The following is a 21054-nucleotide window of genomic DNA, read 5'->3' as shown; positions in this document are numbered from 1 at the left end:
TTATAGATATACTACTTTTAAATTATGTTATACATAAAAATATTTATTAAAATGTAATTTATAAATATTTTTTAAAATTTTTTCATAATTTTTGTTTTCTTTCTTATCTTTAGATTTAGATTTAAGAAGTCCATCTAAATAATATACAAAAAAAGCTCATCTTATATAGTTATATTATAAAGTTAAAACTCCAAACAGTGTTCTGCCTCCATTTTATATGTTGATATTTTGTACTAGAACTCTTTTTAAGAAGCACTGATCTGTGCTTTTTATTAGATACTATGAAAAAACTAAGAAACCCGAAAAAACCCGAAAAACTCAAAAAAACCCGAAAAACCCTATAAAAATTGATATAAAAAAACCCGACTTTTATTGGTTTGGTTTGGTTTATAGATTTAATAACCCGACACAAATGGTTTGATTTGGTTTGTAAAAAATCTGAACCAATCCAGTCCATGTACACTCCTAATTGATGTTATGAGTTTAGTAAAACTTGTATTTGTGTTAGGAAATTCATTTGATATGTATAAATTATTTTATCCAGAATTTATATATTTTAAATTTTGAATCGGAAAGTGGTCCATACGAATGGTAGGTCATGGGAGTTGATTTATGTCCAGGCCATGTGCACCCAACATTCCTGCCCTTGCCAAATATATGTACGTTTTGCAACTAAGATAATTTTGTATTACTATAATATTGAATAATTTGGTGAGTGACTAAAAGTCTTAGATTCTTTTTCCTAAAAAAGAGTTAGTAGGTAACTGTAACTTGTCTTATTAGGGTGGGGGATCATAATAATACAAAATATGATTCTAAATCAGCCGTTAGGTAGTGGTGTTCTCCAATGTTTACTCAAGATCCTAATTTAATCGTTGGATTTTCTTTAATTATTATTTTTTGTCAGAATCATAAACACATCTCCTTAATTTTGTTTATTATGTTCATTCGAAATAGCTTAAGTTTTTTCATCAGCATTGAGGGTTTAGAAAAACATTAGTGATGGTTTAATCATTTTTAATTTGTTTAGACTTGAGGTTTAAGAGACAATTGTCCAATAAGTAGTACTTAGTTGTAGAATATTATTATTGGCGCTGTAATTTGGTAAAAGATTACATTTTATTTTACCATTATATTTTCACTTGTAGTAGACACGTGAAAATAATACGTGGTAGTAAATTTTTCAAATTCAAAAACCTATATCTACTCTAATATCATATTAAATTACTATTATATATGAAACGTCTCAATTGAGTAGACCAAGAGGATCTGATGCTGGCCTACTAAATTATATTAAGAGACAATTTCAAATATATATAATAAGTTAATTAGTTTACCACAAATATAGCCATGTTTTATTTACATAAAAAAATAACCAAAATCATAGGAAATATACAATGACTATACAATATAACTTGCCAAAAGTCATAGAAAGTATACACTGACTATATAATATAGATTACTTATGAGATAAACACTGAATATACATAATGATACACTCTATATACATGAAATATATATCAAATATACATGAATATACACAAAAATGACTATTTTTTTGGTAATTAAAATGATCGAAGTACATCTACTGAAATTATCCGTTTTATAGTGCATGCACGGATCAATGTTGTGGTTTCATTTTTGTAAACCCCCATATGCCATTTATCACTGGAATGTATTTATTCAACTAGAGATATGTGGCCTCTCATTTTCATTCAACACCAACTTCTCATCTACCATTATTATTACATATTGTACCATGGTTGTTCATGAGTCACTACCTTAATGGACACTCATGTGTTAGGCATTATGTATCTAGACCAATAGTATAATATTTCCTCCTCTCAAGATAAGTGTTATTTTAACAAAAAAAAATTGTGTCATCATAAGAATTTAAGAATTTAAAACAAAAGATGTTATGTTTTTTCAACTATACTTTTATACTTTATCTTCCTAATAATATTCAATTTTCAAGAGATATTTACTAAACAAAAGTAGTTTAGTAAGCTATTCATTGTATTAATTGATTTATTAAAGTATATGATTTTTAGTAAAGTGATATTTATTTGGGAGGAAGGGAGTATCATATTATGATGTATATTCTCAATGATTAATGGACACTCATGTTCAAAGTAATTAGGACCAGAATATAGAATTTTGAGTTTATGAATTTTGAAATCTAGAAAATGTAGTTAATTGGACTTTTGATAAATTACTTATACATATTAAGTGCATTTTAAAACACCAATATTATTAACCTGACCTGCAAGTGATTGATAATTAATTTACTTGTAAATCTTATTGTAGATGTTTTGATTTATTTGTTGTTTTTCTCTTTTACATGTCTCTTGAAAAATATTAATTAGAAGGAGTTTTGACTATATTATCCTTATTTATGTCTGAAGATATAATGATAATCTCTCTTCATGAATATATATGTACCCTATTTATGCGTCTTCCATCCATAATTGAGATGTAGTCTTCAAGAACAATTTATGCTAAGGATAAAATAGAATAATAATAATTAGTTTTGTTTTGAATTTTTAAAATGACATCATCTAATATAAGAAATTGCGATAAATAATTTGAGAGGGGAAGAAATAGAAAACTACTCACTTAAAAAGGAGTTGTCAATCTCTTCATCTTTACTTTGGAATAAAGGCAAGGTCAACCCCTTTCTGATTTGTCTGGGTGATTCTTTAATTCCCATTTGTGATATAGTATATAGTTTACCCCTGTCTCCATGCAAAACTTTTGTGGCCTTCATTCAAATAATAAATATTCAGTACTAACGACTTAAATAAAATAAGATAATAAATTTTGAAACGTTAATAGAGTTAGGTGCAAGCTTTCACATCAATACACCAAGCGATCGTCAATTGTTTTTATATTATGTTGTTTTTTGAATATACTAATTTATTAAAATGTTGTTTATGTATATTTAGTGGAAATCTAGAGAAAATGGATTATGAAATGTATAATATCTAACTCTACCCTAAACTCACATGTCTATTTGGCCAGATTTTCAAAATCTATTTATTTTAAAAATACTCGAAACACAATAGCAGCGCTACGTGGAGGAAAAAGGGCTGTGCAACTAGGGGGAAAAATGACTTCTTAAAAGTCTAATATAGTGATAAAGAAGGTTGAAAATTGATTTGAATTTCATGATAAATTTTGTGTGCACCATTCTGTTTTTTAAATAAAAATTTCCTCTTATATAAGTTCTATGTTTCCGTTACTGATGAGTATACATCGACTATGAGACATATGCAAGCATTCTTCATTTGAGAATTGTTAGAGATTTTTTTCACCTAACAAAGTATTTCATAATTAACAAATTAACTCAGCTAGAGTTATAATTGTAAGAAACTTATAATGAAGGGACATGCTTAAATGTGATTGACATTATGATTAATTGAGTTAAATACTTTCTTCGTCTATTTTTACTTATTCAAGTATTATTAAGAGATAATAAATAAAATAATAATTTTATTATATATTTTTTTAGATATAATAAATTTAATATTTTAAAAAATGACTTTATCTCTTGATTATGTAAACTGGACAAGTAAAAATAAATATTTATTTTTAATATAGGGAACAAATAAAAGTGGGCGGAGGAATATTAATTTATTGTTATAAAATCTTGTCAATCACACAAGTTAACTATCCACCTAGCCAATCATCGTAAGTTTAAATTGTACCCAAAAAAATCATCATAAGTTTAAATGAAATTGTTATTAATGAGAAATAGTTGGAGACTGTCGGAATGTACAACTTTAAAAGCTGCTGTATTTTTTATTTGTAAAATTTATGAAGGTTGAATATTGATTTGATTAAAACTTTTGGGTATGAAGGTTAAATATTTATGAACGTAGCAAAAATATATTTTATGTCGCCACGTTACAAAATATAAATGGAATTATCATGCATTAATTGCTAAATTTTTAATACTATTTTGTACTTCACATAATTGTTTAAATAAATGAAAAATAACCTTATTTTGAGAGGCTACTTTTACCTTTTGAGCGTTATTTTATTAAGAGAAAAAATGCACTCAATTTATTTTGCATCTTGCTCAAAATAACATATACTGATATTGAAGAAAATTTGAAATTTCATTTTTAAATGAGAAAACAAAATTACTCCCTCTATCATTATTAATCAATCCAATTTATGCAAAGGGGTTGGAAATGAGAAGGAGCAACTATTCTTTTTCTTTCTTCTTTGTCACAGGATAAGTGGATTGGTTCATTTTGTCCTTCTATCTGCATAATTTTCTATCTTTGTTCATAAATATCTTGGGCGAAAGATAGTTATAGAGGAGTGAAAAACCATAATTGACTTTAAAGAGATGAGCGACTGTTGAACGATAATTTTCGTCACACAAATTCTGTTTTGATTATAAGAATAAATTCTACACTAACTACCGTAAAAAGGGCAAAGCGAATTCTATAAGCAGACGTAAAAACTCTATCAATAGAAAAGATTTTAGCTTTTTTATATTTTATTTAGAGAGAAATAATTTGCTGAGAACTGTATTCATGTATTAGTCTTTCCTACTAAAAAGAGAAAATATAGTTCATATGTATCACTTTATTAACTACAATTAATTGCCCCAAAAAAAAACACTCAATTCATCTATATATATATTTTTGAGAAAAATACTCCCTTACGTACCAAAAAAGAGAATATACACTGCAACTCGATTATCCAAGAATAAAAATTTCACTAAAATAAAAATATAAAAATAAACACACGAAAAATTAAATGACTCAACATATATTTTTTCGATACATTTTTTTGGAATAAACCCCTTGTGCCCGTGGCACTATTCACCCATGTTCAATAGTACATCTAAAAGCATAAAACATTAGTGGTTATAACTAATTATAATTAACCTATCTTATCTTCGTACCAAATGAATCCATTTAAATAGGGAGTTATATTTCAAATAAAATTTGGTTCGAAAAATTGAAAAAGAAAAAGAAAAAGGAAAGGGATTGTTTGGTTATGTGGCGAAAAAAGATAGGTTGATGTAAGTGGCATCTCAAAGCGAAAAATAGCTGTCTCGAAGCTGTCTTTTTTATTTACGCAAAAAATTCTGAGCTTTTCTTCATTTTCCATTTCTGCTATCTTTCTCTGCTCATATCCATTTTTCTAATTTTCCCTTTTACTCCATTCATATTAATCATCATTTATATGTGATAAAGGTGGGCCTTTTAATTTCAATGAATGTAGCTGTTGAGTTAGGTGTTGTGTTGTTTTCATCATTCTATCTTTATAGGGTTTACAGTAACAATTTGGGGTTCTTGAAATTGCTACTATTTTAAGTTTAACTGACTCTATGCTTCTAACTAACAACTTTTGGGTTGAAGAGTAGGTGGAGATACAGAGACAGATTTTGGGTAACTAAAAGAAGAAGCTGAGGGAATTGCTGAGAAGGGCGATTTGGGTTTTGAAGAATGAGTGCTTCTAGGTTCATAAAGTGTGTCACTGTGGGCGATGGTGCTGTGGGTAAAACTTGTCTCCTCATTTCATATACCAGCAACACTTTTCCCACTGTGAGTACTTCATTACCTCTTTCTATATCTCTCTTAGGATTTTTGTCAAACAGTTGTTGGGCATTTTCTGTAAAGAATATTCGATTGGGGGTACATGGGGCTCTGCCCAAAACAGGCATTTTTCTTGAGAATTGACTTCTTTATGAATTTGGTATAAGAGTGGGGTTGTTTAGTTTTACTTCTAATTAACACAAAGAATGGACTTTTGGGGTATTTTAAAGGGGAAAAGAACTGATTTTGTTGGGTTGTAGATTAGATTTTATTGCTCTTTTTTGCTGATTAATCATTTTATCTCTAATCTAACTTGTCTTGTCTTGAGTAGTCTTTTGAGTTTTGAGAGTATTTGAGGTGAAGGACGTGAAAATCATTCTCCACTTTCTCTGTCTGTCGATAGACTTTTATTTCGTACGATGTTGGTGAATGGTCATGACTGAAGCAACACATTCGTTCTTTTAGTCTTTCTAGTGGCCCTTCCCTAATTACGAGTTTGAATCAACAATGACAATGGTGTACACATGAAAAAAATTACGAGTTTGAATCAACAATGACAATGGTGTACACATGATTTTTCGTAGGCGGTGTCATATATTGAAATGAAACAAACAAATAAGGTAACATAGATTTTATTGCTCTTTTTTGCTGATTAATCATTTTATCTCTAATCTAACTTGTCTTGTCTTGAGTAGTCTTTTGAGTTTTGAGAGTATTTGAGGTGAAGGACGTGAAAATCATTCTCCACTTTCTCTGTCTGTCGATAGACTTTTATTTCGTACGATGTTGGTGAATGGTCATGACTGAAGCAACACATTCGTTCTTTTAGTCTTTCTAGTGGCCCTTCCCTAATTACGAGTTTGAATCAACAATGACAATGGTGTACACATGAAAAAAATTACGAGTTTGAATCAACAATGACAATGGTGTACACATGATTTTTCGTAGGCGGTGTCATATATTGAAATGAAACAAACAAATAAGGTAACATCATATTAAAAAAGGTACAAAATATAAATAAAACACAATTCATGTATATTGCTCCTATGTCTTCTCGATGAGTTTTCATATTTATTTTTTAAAGAATGTATTCAAAATTAAATTACTTCATTAAAAATGATACCAAATACTTTTTTATATAGGGAACCAAACATTCACTTAACAAGTCATTATTCATTTGATTATGCAAATCCTTGTTAATCAATATCATTAGTGAGAACTGAGAACGAAGATAAAAGGAAAGAAAAAACATAGCACAACAATAATTAGGGAAGAAGTACAAATAGGTTTTGTTACCTAAGTTAAATAATACGATTTTGGAATAATTGGTTCAACGTTTTATTAACTACCAAGAGTTCAGCGGTTCAAACCTGGACATGTATCATCTTGTAGATTGAAGCGCAAAAACTTTAAAACACTAATAAATGAGGCCACCGCGATTAGAACTTGTGGCATTTATTTTGAAAACTAAGGCGACTGACCAAATGAGCTGCGTGGCTTTTTGTGGCAACTGGTGTCATTTACTCTATTTATCCTTCCATTTTGTTCTTTTTTTAGTTATATATACATATTTAATAAAATTTTCCGACTAAGCGGTGTCATGTGAACAATGGAACTCCTGAATTGGTTCCTTTTTTTCTTTTTTTCTTATTGACATATTTTTACAGTGAGGAAAACTTTGAAATGACATCAAATGTATGGTCCCTTCAGACAATTACTGATGTATTACCGTCTTTCTTTTTTTGGGGCGAGGGTTTGGGGAATTGAGAACTATGAGAGGTGTAGTTAAGGTAAGGTGAAAGGAAACTACCTCGTGCCTATTGTCTTGGTTGGCAAACAAATAAAATGTTGTCTTCCGTGTTTTTTGGTGCATCATGGATTGCTTACATAAAAGAACTCTCTTTTTTCCCTAAAGGTAGGATAAATATTCTTATAAAATAAAGGTATTGGGAACAAAATATGGACTGAAAAAAAGAAGTATTTAGAATTCTCATGGAAGGTGGTATACAAGCTCATCTGACCTATCTGTGTACATGCTCTGAATTGAATACATCAGATTCTAAGTTGAACATTGTTCTTTTCTAATTGAAATCATCACTTTTATAAGTTCTAATTAATTTTATTAGACTAGTGCGTGTTTTATTCACATTTGGTAACTGTCTGCTGTGTTCCAAACAGGATTATGTCCCAACTGTATTTGACAATTTTAGTGCAAATGTGGTCGTCGATGGGAGCACTGTTAATCTGGGGCTCTGGGATACTGCAGGTAAAAATTTCCCCACATCGATAGTTTCATTTTCCTTTTTGTGCTATTGTTGTGTGGAACATATTGATTCCTCTACTTTATAATTGAACAGGTCAGGAGGATTACAATAGACTAAGACCGTTGAGCTATCGTGGGGCAGATGTATTTATACTGGCATTTTCTCTCATTAGCAAGGCGAGCTATGAAAATGTTTCCAAAAAGGTGAGTGCCTTCTCTTGCATCCTCTGACTTAATTTTTTTTTGTGGGTTGTACTGGTCAGCGAAAAGGCAATACCAATTAGTTATAAATATGTTTTAGTCATGTTTGTACATTTACTTTAGATATGTTTGTACATTTACTTTAGGTCTTATATTTAAGCCTTGCAGAGATTTTATATCGGTAGAAAATTTAGAGAACTTCTAAAACTTATTATTTTTTATTTTGTACATCATTGGCCTGAGATGAGCTTAAACGAAGAAAGATGGTCAATGAGGCTTCATGTAGAAGACCTCAACTTATTTGGGACTGAGGCGTAGTTGTCGTAGTACTTGGTCAGGGAAACGAACAAGAATGTGGGAAGATTAATGAGACCGACACTCATTAAGTTGAACTGTATGTGGCAGGATTAATGATTCCTGTCGGTCTCATTATGTTGAACAAGTCCATGAAACATTGGCTTGTCTGGCTTTTACTTTAAATACTTGTACCAAATGCATGGTAAATACCAACCAACCGGTATTTCCAGTGTTGTCTATATGAGATTTCTTAGCTAAAGAGGAAATTTGAAATGAGTAAAATGTATGGTTGGTGATATTCCACAATTACTAATACTGATTTCATCTTCTTGCTATTGAATTTCAGTGGATTCCTGAATTGAGGCATTATGCTCCTGGAGTTCCAATTATTCTTGTTGGAACAAAGCTAGGTTAGCATGTCCTATTTAATCTTGTTTGATGTTTGGTTAATTTCTTTCTTATTATTGCTAGTTTCTTCCCAGTAATCTGTCATAGTGTCGTCTATCGTCCTATTATCTTAACAGCTGAAAAGTATTTTTATGTGATTTCATATCAACCATTTTAGCTCGGCTTGTTCTTATGGATGAGACCATTCCAGAAGTTATGACACAGTTTATTCATGTACGGGAAGAAATAACCGAAGAGATAAATGCTGCTATTTACCGGCTGAACCATGAAACTAAATCATCTCATTCAATAGAGTGCTGATTGAAGATGAACTTGTAGGATACCACAACCTTTTCAGATGCCTTCTAAACTGGACCCAACTCTGAAGACCTACTTATGGTGTCGCAGAGAAAAATGTGAATTAGATATGGTTAGGCAGAGAGGAAACTCGGTTCATACAACTAAAACTCTTAGATCTCAGCTATAATCACTTTCAGTAACTTAAATTGCTATGTCGTCAAACTGCCAGAGATTCTCTGCGAGTAATGACCTATTGCAGATTGAGATTTGAGATAGATGAGAAGTTAAGTTTTGGTTAAAAGTTCCATGTCTCATTTAAAGAATGCAGCGAATGCAAAATTTGTGCAGTTTTACATTGCCTAGCTAGCCTAACTTTTGAAAAGAGTCACCAAGGAAAGTCCCTTCAACTTTCAACTTTCAATATTACTTAGAGTCTGAATTAGAATTGGAATGTGTACCTTCAACTTTTAAGGCCAAAAACTGGTCTAAGTAGTAGAAAACACACTGCCTGGACTTTGAAATTGGAAATAATTAATGAACTTAAACAGATTAGTTTATCTATCGTTGAAATTCAAATGTACTACTGGTGAACTTAAAAATTCACAAATTATTCTAAACCTAAACAGGAAGGATATATCTTCTTGACGTTACATCCAAGTGCAATTTTTTCTTACATCCAAGTACATAAAAGAACTTTGCAGCTAAAATGTACCTTCCTTTTCTGGCAAGTTTTAATTTAAATTCCCCTTCCTCCAAGTTCAGTTTACACGAGTCTAATTCCGTTTTCTCATTGACTCCTTTAACTTTCTTCTCATTTATTTCTTTAGTCTAATACTGTTGATGTGTTTCCATTAGATCTCCGAGAGGACAAGCAATTCTTTGTGGACCATCCAGGTGCTGTTCCACTTACCGCAGCTCAGGTATACTACTTCAACGTGTCTTTTAATAACAATTGTGCATTCCCTGCTTTCAGTTTCTGGATTAAAATTTTTAGGTGGCCTTAGCCCTCTAGCAGAACCTTAATTCCTGCTTATTTTTAAGGGTGAGGAGCTGAGAAAGTCGATTGGTGCTGCAGCTTACATTGAATGTAGTGCAAAAACACAACAGGTGCTTTTCCGATTCAATTATGACTAGATGGTTAAGTTTTCAAGTTATCTCATTACATATTTCAATTGCCAAAATTGCAGAACATTAAGGCCGTTTTTGATGCCGCCATTAAGGTGGTCCTACAACCACCCAAGCAAAAGAAGAAGAAGAAGAGAAAGGGTCAGAAAGCCTGCTCTATCTTGTGATTTCTAAAAACATTAGCTGAGCGAAAGGAGATGTAGATTGTTTATCAACGTCTTCCAAGTTCAAAGAATGCAACATAAGGTTCAATATTGTTAGTCTTGACTGACTATAACTGGAAAACATCAACCTGCAGTTATCCGTATGCTTATAGGCCGAGATGTATATTTGTGATCCGAAGTATGGTTAGGCGTACAAATGTGCAAAAATCATCTCAGTTCGTTTTAAGTCTGTATAATCTATTATGTAACCCTAGTATGATGATTTCTTGTCTTTGCATCTGCTATATGTTGTTGTAATGTAGATTGTCCAACAAGTTTGAATTGCTATTGTCATTGTTTCGAAACATAAAAATGGTGTTGTTTGAATTTTATGTTTTTGTGATGGAAACTATTAGGTCACTAGATGGGAATTGACTTGTATATAGTAGAAGCAGGAAAAGTGTCATATTGCAATTCCAAACTACTAATGCAGTCTGAATTCATGCCATTGAATTTTAATAGGGTTGGTCAAATTTCACTGAGTCAATTCGTAGTTATCATTTAACAAAGAATAACTTTGGTTTTCAAATGATTGAATAGTCGGAAGCAATTTATTTACCATATACTTTAATGAAATTCTCAAAAAGCATCTAATGAATCTTGAGTTCAATTTTTATTAGAAAGATGTCCGTTGTAGCAGGATCTTCCCTTTGAGATGGTCCTCAAACCTTTATGATTTTGTGCCTAATTTGGTCTTAGTTTAATCAAGTTACTTTGTTGATATTAAGATTTGTAGTGTATAATAATTAAACTCAAATGATGTTAACATCAGAAAAAAGGAAAATCACAAGCATTAATCATCTAATAAGTAATCAAAGATGGCTTTTCCTTTTCCTAGACGTCAAAGGACAAAACTAGTTCAATTACAAAAGTCAAAAACCTCATTAAGCAAAAATATCATGCCAAAAAACTTAGATATATTGATGACGTAAAAACCGAACCTTTGAGAAATCAGGTAAAAAAACAAATGACAAAATTTCAACAAAATTAGTTTTTAAAGTTGTCTCAACCAAGCGATAAAAAAAATGTATATGTACTAGGGGATATAGCAAGAATCCAACCAACTAATCGTGATGTACACAAGCTGATCATAATATCATTGTTACTGAAAAAGATCAATGATCAAACACTTTTAAGGTGATCTTTTACATAAAATTGCACATCATTCTTTTAAAGGTGTCCGTCTTTAATTTTTATCCTTTAAATGAATTGATATTTGATTTTTGTTTCATAGACATAATTTCTTTAGAAACTAAAGTCATGTCCGAAGAAATATTATGTTAAGAAAATATAAATTTTTGACCCGTGAAAAATCATCTGACATGAAAGGCATAAAGTCTTTTGAAAACAACTTTTCTATCACCATAAAATAGAGATAATTGTTACGTTTTTTGCTGCTTACAAAAATAGGGGGAAAAAATGCAAATGACGACTTATGGGTCGTGTCAAAATCCGTGCAAGACCTAACTTAATTAAAGCTGCAAGTTAAACAATTATTAATATATATAATCCAAATTAATGAGATTAGGTAAGATCTGTAATTTTTAAATAAATAGACAGATACGCTCCTCAGTCCTTACATCATAAAAATATGGTCAAAATTTGAAAGATAATCTGGCAATAATACATATGTATGTCCCCTGTAAATTAAAAAAAATCTCATGTGAAAGTGATTGCTGGTTTTTAAAATTTGTGGGCTGTATTCTAATGGGCCACTGGTTGTGGGCCTCTACCCGAATCTTTTCCATTCATGTTAGAAGCCCTATTAGAGGTCTGTACTATTTTTTTCTTATATTTAATAGTGTGGGGAATATATGTTTTAATTGATTAGAAAATGTAAGCGTTTGGTGAGAATTGAATCTTGTACATATATGATATACTCCCTCTCTTTCAATTTAAGTAGCCTGATGAAGAATACGAAGGTGAAACTAACTAATGTTAGGTGTTTATTCAGATATAGAAATGGGACAAATACCTGCATTTTGATGACTTTGAGCAAGGGTATGCATTGTTGAAGTTTATACTTTCACTTTTTCTGCAATATTTATTCATTTATTTGGAAACTTAAAAGCCCACTCTGCAATGAATACTTGTTAGATATATTTGTTGATTCATTTATCGACGTATCATCCATGTGTTGCAAATGAGATTTTCGTTTTGTTGAGTTTAAGACTGTTTAAGTAATAAATTAAGTGAAAATACACATTAATTAATTATAGTTATGTGATAAAAGAAAGTACGAACTTCATCGATCTAATATAAATATCAAGTGTGAATACGTTTTTTACCGCTCCGAAGGACAAATTACTAAAAGCGACATGCCATTTAGTGTTGTTATTTTTCCTTCAATGAATATAGAACAAATTCAATCAATAATATTCTCAAGGTTTTTTGCTTTGTGATAATTCATATATATTTCTGAATAAAGATTTGTCATAGAGAAGATAAATAGATGGTTATTCTTTAATTTGGATCTCTTTATAATCTTTCCATTTTCCTATAGTTTTAGGCCTTTAGCACAAAATGAATAAATGGTGTTTGAGATATTATTCCATTGGCCTTTCTAATTTTAAGGAAAGGAAAAAGGGGGGGCAGGCATTGATGGGAACAGTTATAAACATGTGATAATACTCATACTGTACGATCGTCGGTGACTCTATTATTGTGAATTTATTTTTGTGATACGAGTTGGGACAGAATAAGACATATCACCAAATCTCTTTTTAGTGACCCCTTATTATTATATTATTTTTCATTTGATGTTCGATATTCATTTCATGGCTTAACAAATCAACTTTGTGTGAAGAAGTCCTATTTTGAGGTTTGGGGTGGAGGTAGGCTTTAAGTTATGGATTTAACAAAATTAAGTAGTTTTTGTTCAAATTTCGTATTATATGTTAACAAATTTATTAAATATGTATAAAAAATAAATTTAGAATTTAGTTAATAGCATTTGAGATCATTATCCTACAATTTAAAATTCATGAAATTTAAATCCTAAATTTAACTTAGCTATAGAGGTAAAAAGCTCCCTTACCAAAGGAGACTCTATTTTCATGTCTGGAGTTTGAGGTTTTTGGTTAAAGATGAAGAGGTGTTCAGTGGCGGGCCACCTTATGCTACGGAGATACTCCTTCGTTGAAAAATTAAACTACATTGTTTAGCTATGTCAAAATTTTTGTTCTCTCTCTATATATATTACATAGTGAGTTTCTTTATTTTCTATGTATATCTATTTTTTTTTGTATTGTGACACATCTTAGTAAGATTCTTGAATCTGTTACTAAGAGCCCGTTTGGATGAGCTTAAAAAAGTAACTTTTATGTATGATGTGCTTTTAGAACTTTGAAGTGCTGAAAGTTATTTTTATAAATAAGCAATTAAGTGTTTGGATAAAAGTGCTTAAATGAGGAAAATGATGTGAATTTTAGGATTAAAAGAATAAAAATGGTAGTTTGGGAATTTAGTTAAAATATAAGGGATATAAAAGTAATTTTCATGGTCAAAGAAAATGACTTCAAGCACTTAGAAAAAAAAGTTAGGAATCCTAACTTTTCATTTTTGACTGACTTTAAGAACTTTATGGCTTAAAGTTAACATTAGACAAACACGTCCAAAAGCTAAAAAAAGGATTTTAAGTTGGTAAGCCTATCCAAACGGGCTCTAAGAATGCTTAATGCTTACTACTCTACTGTAACTTTTTGGCGGTGTGTTCCCTAAATTATGACCTTAATAATTTTGGTCAAACGTAATTATTATTTACTATTTGAAAATGAAGTCATATATTTAAATTACTTGTAATAGTGAATCATCAATTTTTGACCTAATCATATTAGAAAAAGGATTAATACATATTGATGAAATAAGGAGGTATGCCAAGTGTAAATTAAATTACGTGAAGCAAGTTCTAGATGTAAAAAACAATCTTGGTTTATTAATTGAATGACAAAATGTTTTTATTTTCTTATTTTTTGGTGGAGAAAGATGATTTAAACTTTATAATAGATGAACCCCAAACTTTTATCGCCACGTTCTGACTATGCACATTTTGCTTTATTTCTTTTTCTTCCTTGTTGAAAAATAATGGAAGCTTGCACATGTAAGATATAAGATATCTAGTAGCAGTGACGATGACATATTAAAATCGTTTGAATTTTATTTTATTTTTAATCAGAGATTTTAATTATCTAAAAATTATGAATCAGTGTTTAAAACAGAAGAGAAAGAAAGAGCTCTAAATTCGTAGAGGGATTTATCCTACAATATAATTTAGACTCTTAAAATATGACGTTTTTGAGATTTTCTATTTAATTATATCAAAAAATCAATTTTCTATTGATTCGGAATAAGTGATCTTCATAGGGCTAAATCGAACCTGCCCTTGATTGTCCATATAAAGAACACGACAAACATAAATATTTTTTAAAATTTTTATTCTAATATTAAATATCTTTTACAAAAAATCTAGAGAAATATGTGATGTTCTTACTAGAAAATCCTAACAATAAGTGATTTCATTTTATTTATCGTGTAGTAAGATGAATAGATCCTCGCTAATTTAAACCTTAAGAATAGAGAAATTTTCGATAGACAACAAATAGGTAAAAGACTGAAATTGAAAAACGTAGTCAATTGGTAATTGTAACTTGGTTACAATAATGAAAAAATATTGGCTTTTAATTAGTGGTAAAAAATTGTCACACTTGTCCATTTTACACTCAGTTTTCATTTTCCTTTAAAAATTAAACTAGACCTTTCAAAAACTTCTTAATTATAGTTTGACATTTCCTATTAACAATAAATTACTCCCTCCGTTCATTTTTGTCACTATTTGATTTTGCACATTTATTAAAAAAATAAATATTTATATAAATATTTTACTATACTATTCTTATTAATTGATGTTTAGTATTAGGTATTGAATCATAATTTGGAGAATAATATTTAATGATAAGTTTTTTTTTTGGTTAAATTTTGATATTTTATTGATGAACTAATGAGTATAAACACCACCGCAGGCAAAACTCATTTTCTACATGACCCAATCGACTAGGAAAGAAATGAACAAACAACCAAAAATAAAACACCTAACACTCTGAACCTCCTTGTCCCATCTATTTATTTACTAGAGTTACTCTCAAATAAGAATATTTTAGTTTATCACTATTAATGGTTTTTCTTCCTGCTACTTCCAAACTGCTGAAATCTTGATAGTTGCACCCTCCTTTATCGATTACAATATATGCCAAGTAGTCTTCTAGTTGATTTCCTTTCCTGAGAATGTGCTGAAGTGTATGTTGTTTGTCCTGTAAAGATGTTTTGATTTCTTTCACCATCTCTGTGATTATCTAGGAGCACGACCATTTTTCTTCTAGAATCTTGTACAATAACATAAAGTCTGTTTGAATGATTATATTATTGTGTTGTTTCTGCCTGCTATGTTTACATGCTTCTAGAATTGTCTTCGCCTCTGCTACAGTGTTAATAGTATTTTCAATAGTAGCTCCATCTGCACACAGTAAATCCCCTCTTTCATTCCTCAAACAAAAGGCATAGGAGCTTATACCTGGTTTTCCCCTCGAAGCCCCATATGTATTGTATTTTAGTGAGTCTACTGGTGGAAAATCCCACAATACTCTTGTTACCTTCATCTTCAGACTGTAACCTTCCAATTCTTTAATCATATCTGGCCAATTACTAGGACATTTCATATTAGGCTTCCTCAATTGTATCATCATATGAATAACTCTCTGAATTGATGTCTTCTTTCCCTCATGCTTCATTCTAATCCTCCTTCTCCAAAGTTCTCATATTATAAAGCTAGGGATAGCTCTATAGTATGGTCTCATTCCCTTTTTAACATCTGTCTCCCACCATAGCATTATCATTTCCCTCAAGTGCAACCTTTCAATGTTAAAACCTACAAAAGAACAAAAATAGGATCAAATTCTGTTAGCTAAAAAAGATCTCAAGAACATGTGAGCAAATGTCTCCTAAGTAGGTTTTTCATAACATCAACACCTAGATGGACCTTCCAGTCCCCATCTTCTCACTCTATCATCTACAGGTAAATGCCACTTTAAAAGGGATGCCTTTTGTTCAGATCCACTTGTAATTTTCCCCCCTTTTTATGCCTTATATACTGCCAAAATAATTTCACAGAAAAGGTTCCTTTATTGTCCATCATCCATACTGGATTATCTGACTCAATCATTTGTCCAGGAGGTTGAATAGTATGGCTGATATACTCTACTAGCTCCTGTGGCAGTGTATCATTCAAAACTTCTATGTCCCATTTCCCCCTCTTTACTACTTCATCAACTCTTTTATAATTGTCCTCCCATTCATAGTCTTCTCCTGTAATGGTGTACAAGTTCCCCATTTCCGTCCAGTTATCATGCCACACTGATGATGATCCCTTTCTTAGTAGCCAAAAGATTTGATACTCAATAAGATCTATGGCTTGTAGCATTTTCTTCCACACTTGTGATGCTCTATTTCCTATTCTCCACACCACTTCATTTGCATGCTCTTTTCAACAATACTTATTACTCATATACTCACTCCATAGTGATGACTTTGTTCAAAAATTCCACCATAGTTTACAAAATAGGGTCATTGATACATCTTCTATTAGTCTAAATTATAGTCCCCTTTCCTTTTTTGGCAAACACAAATTGCTCCACTTTGTCAAATGTCTTCCTCTCCCTCCAACACAACTGCTCCAAACAAATTGTATCATTATTTTTTGAGTTTGATTCAGTACATTCATAGGAGGATTTATGACTGGCAAACAGTGAATAAGAGTGTTTTGGAGCACATATTTTATTAGAATATCTCTTCCTTCATAGGATAGTAATTTTTCTTTCCATGCCTAAAATTTTGAAATAATCCCTTGTAAAATTTATTGATAATATGCTTTTTGTTTCCTTTTATACAACATAGGGCATCCCAAGTAAGTGAAACGGAATTTATTTCTTAGGATTCCTGTTGCTACCTCAGTTATCACTGCTTCTCGTCCTATTACAGAATAATGCATATAAATAACACTCTTCTCCTTGTTTATTTTCTGCCCTGAATTATCTTCATATCTCTTTAAAGTATCTGTAATCATCTGCATTGTTCTCACTTCTACCTTGCACATTATAATCATATCATCTCAAAATGCTAAATGATTTACTTTGAGACTACCTCTTGGCATTCCAAACCTCTTAAAGTCCTTCTTCTCCATAAGAACATTTAGGGATCTTGACATAACTTCAGTTGCCAATATGAACAGGGTAGGTGAAAGAGGATCATTCTATTTAAGTCCTTTAGATGATTTGAAGAATCCCTTTGGTTGTCCATTTAGTAGAATCGAGTACCAATTGTTACTGATTAGTCTAAACACCATATCAATAACCCTTTCCCCAAAATCTATTCTTATTAATACCTTAGTCATGAATATCCATTCTACCTTGTCATAAGCTTTCATCATATCCAGTTTTATAATTAGATTTGGTGGCTTTCCTTTCTTTCTGATTTCAGCAATGATTTCTTGCACTAATAGCACATTCTCTGCTATACTCCTTCCTTGCACAAATTCTGCTTGTTTCGGAAAAATAATCTTAGATAACATTGCCTTAAGTCGTTCATGAATAATTCTTGAAAAGATTTTATTCACAAAATTACTTAAAGAGATAGGTTTAAGATCTAAGAAAATATTCACATTAACTTTCTTAGGAATAAGCACTAAATTCGTATGGGTTATAAACCTCAAAAGCTCTGCCTCTCCAAAGAAAGCCTTGAACATACTATAAATGTCCTCTCCAGTAATGTCCCATGTTTGCTGATAGAAAGCTCTTGTCATTCCATCCGGCCCTTTTGCACTATCATTATTTAGTCCCACGACTGTTTCTTTGACTTCATTTACCGAAGGCATTCCTCGAAGTTGCACTTTTTCTTCCTCATTAATCACGATTGGTAGTTCATTCAGCATTTCAAATTCATCCCTATCTGCTTATTTTGTAAACTATTTTATGTAAAACTCTTCAGCTGCCTTTGAAATGTCTTCTTGATCCTCTAACCATTCCCTATCATCATTCTGGATTTTGTTCACTCTAAGTCTGTTCCTTCTTCCCTTGAATATTGTATGGAAGAAATTTGTGTTTCTCTCCTCGTCCTTGAACCATTCCATCCCTGCTTTCTATTTTCAGAATTTTTCCTCCCTAGAAAGTTATTTTTTAAGCTCCGCTTGATTTTTGTGAAGTTTTTTCCTGTTGGCTTCTGATGGGTCTATTTCAAATTGAGTTTTTTGAATTTTAATGACTTCCTTCAAAGTAATTATCTCTTGAAATATATTTCCAAAAGTATATTTACTACATTTGGCCAAAGCTTTCTTTAATCTTTTTAGCTTTTGATGGAATAAGACAACAAGATCTCATTCAAAATTTGATTTTCAGTGTTGCTTTACCATCTCCTTAAAAGAACTTTCTCTTAACCACAAATTAAAAAATTTAAACGGTCTCACTATTATCTCCTTAGTGATTTTGAAGGTAATTAGAAGAGGTGTAAGATCTGATTCGTTTCTCACTAAGTGCACCATCTCTAGTACTGGGAAGAGATCTTGTAATTTGTCATTGCACATCACCCTATCTAGCCTTTTAAAAATGCACTCTGCATCTGTTCTACCATTCCATCAAGTGTATTTACCCTTTTTAAATTCCTTATCCTCCAGATTACACACATTAATACAATGGTTGAAGTCCCTGACTTTCCTTTTGAATACTCGTAGACCCCCTAGCTTCTCCTCTTCATTATTTATTACATTGAAATCTCCCCCTATCAGCTAAGGGGCATTGATATTATCTGTCAACTCCATAACCTTTGTCTTTCACTTTGCGTACATTTAACATATACAATTGATACCACCACTTCTGTGCCCAACCCTTGATGCTGAAGTTTGAATGTTAGTATCTGCTCTTTATCTCCTTCAATAGAGTATTCCAGCATTTCATCAATGAATGTTCAAATTTTTCCATTCACATTTGCCACTACATGTTTCATCCTTAGCTTCTTTCCGAAAATCTCTAGTTCTTACTTTTCCTCAAATGGTTCTAAAAGACCCACAAAGTAAAATTGATTTCCTTTATGAAGATTAATAAGCCTAGTAAATGCCTTTTGAGCGTTGAGCATTTACTGATCTAATATTTCAAATTAGAGCTCTCATTGATAGTTAGTATTTTTGATAATCGTTCTCTTAAACCTTGAAAAGGCTTGTGCCGCATTGAGTTCTCCTCCCCCTTGCTTTTTTGATCTGGTATGTTATTCTTTTAGCATGCTTATCAATTTAAGGGATAAATCCCCTTCTATAGCTGCCTTCTCTCTATTTTGTGCTATATCTTTCTTTTCATTATTCAACCCTGTTGATTCAATACATCCCTCCTAGTTATCCTTCTCGATTGCTAGTGGCATTATTTCCTCATTACTTGGTTCATAAATCACCATGGTTCCAGTCTTTTCCTCTTCTTCATTGTTTTGTCCTTCTTTTACATCTTGTTCTTCTTTATTTCGTTTTGCATCAACTTTCCCTTCCTCTTGTTCTTCTACAATTATCTCCTTGTTATTTTGGTTTTTCGGTTGTGTCTCAGTTTTCCTTGTATCATATTCCCCTTCCTCTTGTTCCTTTATAATTATCATATGTTGCCCCTTTTTTTGTCTCTCAAAATTCCTTGTCACCCACACTTTCGTGCTTCCGTCAAATTTAATTGTATTATCAGTTTCGTCATGTTGTTCTTCCTCTTTTCTCAATGCAACAAAAGAATTGTCATCTTATACGTCCTTCCTCCCTTCTATATGCCCATATTCATCCCTCTTATATTTGTTCCTCCTTCAAACCATCCACTCTTGTTTGTTGTGTTTTGGCCCACAATTTTTCCACTCGTTAACGTTCTTGTTTCTTCCCCTTTCACTCCTTGTTTATTTTTGACTTCTTTCTCCTCCTGATTCTTCTCTTTTTCAATTCTTGAATCATACAATTTTGGATGGATTGCCCAGCAACTGTGTTTGTTATTTTCTTATAAGTAACATTCCTTACAGTATTTGGGCATGTAGTCATATTGCACTTTGATTTACTTAAACTTGGTAACCCCTGTCACATCATCTTCTTCTGTTATTCTAACCCTTTGTGGCAACTTCGCAGTCAAATCTACCTCTATTTTGACTTTAGCATAACTAGGTCTTGTCTGATTCCTTGTTGCCATGTCTACCGTTAGTGGCATACCTATTGTTGCAGCCATATAGAAAATTGTCTCCTTCGCAAAATAGTTAGGTGAAAGATCTAAAAAGGATATCCATGCTACTCCTATCATTTTTTCAACATCTAGTTCAAACCAAGGGTCTTATTTTAGTGTTCTCATCTGCTAATAATTCTCTCTCGCTTTCACATAGAAGACTGATGTTGAAAGCAGATGCATAGAAGGCTAATTATGCTCTCACTTTTAATTCCACATTGATTCGGTATTGTTCGCCTCAACTCTATTATGTCAGATTTACCATACGAGAATTTGTCAATAATGGCGAATGGTAGGTTTTCCTGAAAGATAAGAGATCTGACTACCGATGCTTTCCAAGTGATATTCGATTCTCCATTAATCATTACTACAGGCTTAGGGAGAACACTAATCTGTCGTGTGGTGGTCAATTTTGGTTTAAAAATATTGGCAAACTGGGCATTATTTGG

General features: G+C 31.5%; 2 protein-coding genes across 3 annotated transcripts; one reads left to right on the top strand and one right to left on the bottom strand.

Moving 5' to 3' along the window:
- The first annotated feature begins 5078 nt into the window (after positions 1-5078).
- LOC129885316 (rac-like GTP-binding protein 5) lies at positions 5079-10661 on the top strand. 2 transcript variants are annotated; one of them, XM_055959554.1, is made up of 8 exons: positions 5079-5216; positions 5387-5567; positions 7737-7824; positions 7916-8025; positions 8666-8729; positions 9862-9926; positions 10048-10113; positions 10194-10661. In XM_055959554.1, exons 2-8 carry the CDS (start codon positions 5469-5471, stop codon positions 10296-10298), a joined length of 597 nt encoding a protein of 198 aa, XP_055815529.1. In that variant the 5' UTR covers positions 5079-5216; positions 5387-5468; the 3' UTR covers positions 10299-10661. The 2 variants fall into 2 exon arrangements, with proteins under 2 accessions (XP_055815529.1, XP_055815530.1); XM_055959555.1 differs by having other exon boundaries at positions 5097-5216; positions 5382-5567.
- Positions 10662-16972: 6311 nt separating this feature from the next.
- LOC129887346 (uncharacterized) lies at positions 16973-20012 on the bottom strand. Its single transcript, XM_055962410.1, has 5 exons — positions 19802-20012; positions 18089-18329; positions 17767-17977; positions 17332-17469; positions 16973-17053 (listed from the first exon to the last, which is right to left on the bottom strand). Exons 1-5 carry the CDS (start codon positions 20010-20012, stop codon positions 16973-16975), a joined length of 882 nt encoding a protein of 293 aa, XP_055818385.1.
- Positions 20013-21054: the final 1042 nt, after the last annotated feature.

This window comes from Solanum dulcamara, chromosome 4, assembly GCF_947179165.1.
Source record: "Solanum dulcamara chromosome 4, daSolDulc1.2, whole genome shotgun sequence".
Lineage (NCBI taxonomy): Eukaryota > Viridiplantae > Streptophyta > Magnoliopsida > Solanales > Solanaceae > Solanum > Solanum dulcamara.
The sequence above is the reverse complement of the archived record's forward strand: the minus strand, read 5'-3'. Positions and strand labels throughout refer to the sequence as shown.

Excerpts from the sequence above, each read along its gene's own strand:
- LOC129885316 (XM_055959554.1), top strand. The coding sequence starts at position 5,469 with ATGAGTGCTTCTAGGTTCATAAAGTGTGTCACTGTGGGCGATGGTGCT. Across the intron at positions 5,568-7,736 it reads CCAGCAACACTTTTCCCACT|GATTATGTCCCAACTGTATT; the intron begins GTGAGTACTTCA and ends TGTTCCAAACAG. Across the intron at positions 8,026-8,665 it reads ATGAAAATGTTTCCAAAAAG|TGGATTCCTGAATTGAGGCA; the intron begins GTGAGTGCCTTC and ends ATTGAATTTCAG.
- LOC129887346 (XM_055962410.1), bottom strand. The coding sequence starts at position 20,012 with ATGATAATTATAAAGGAACAAGAGGAAGGGGAATATGATACAAGGAAA. Across the intron at positions 18,330-19,801 it reads CATGGTGATTTATGAACCAA|ATAGGGATGAATTTGAAATG; the intron begins GTAATGAGGAAA and ends CAAAATAAGCAG. Across the intron at positions 17,470-17,766 it reads AATGGATATTCATGACTAAG|GTAGAAGTGAGAACAATGCA; the intron begins GTATTAATAAGA and ends ATAATGTGCAAG.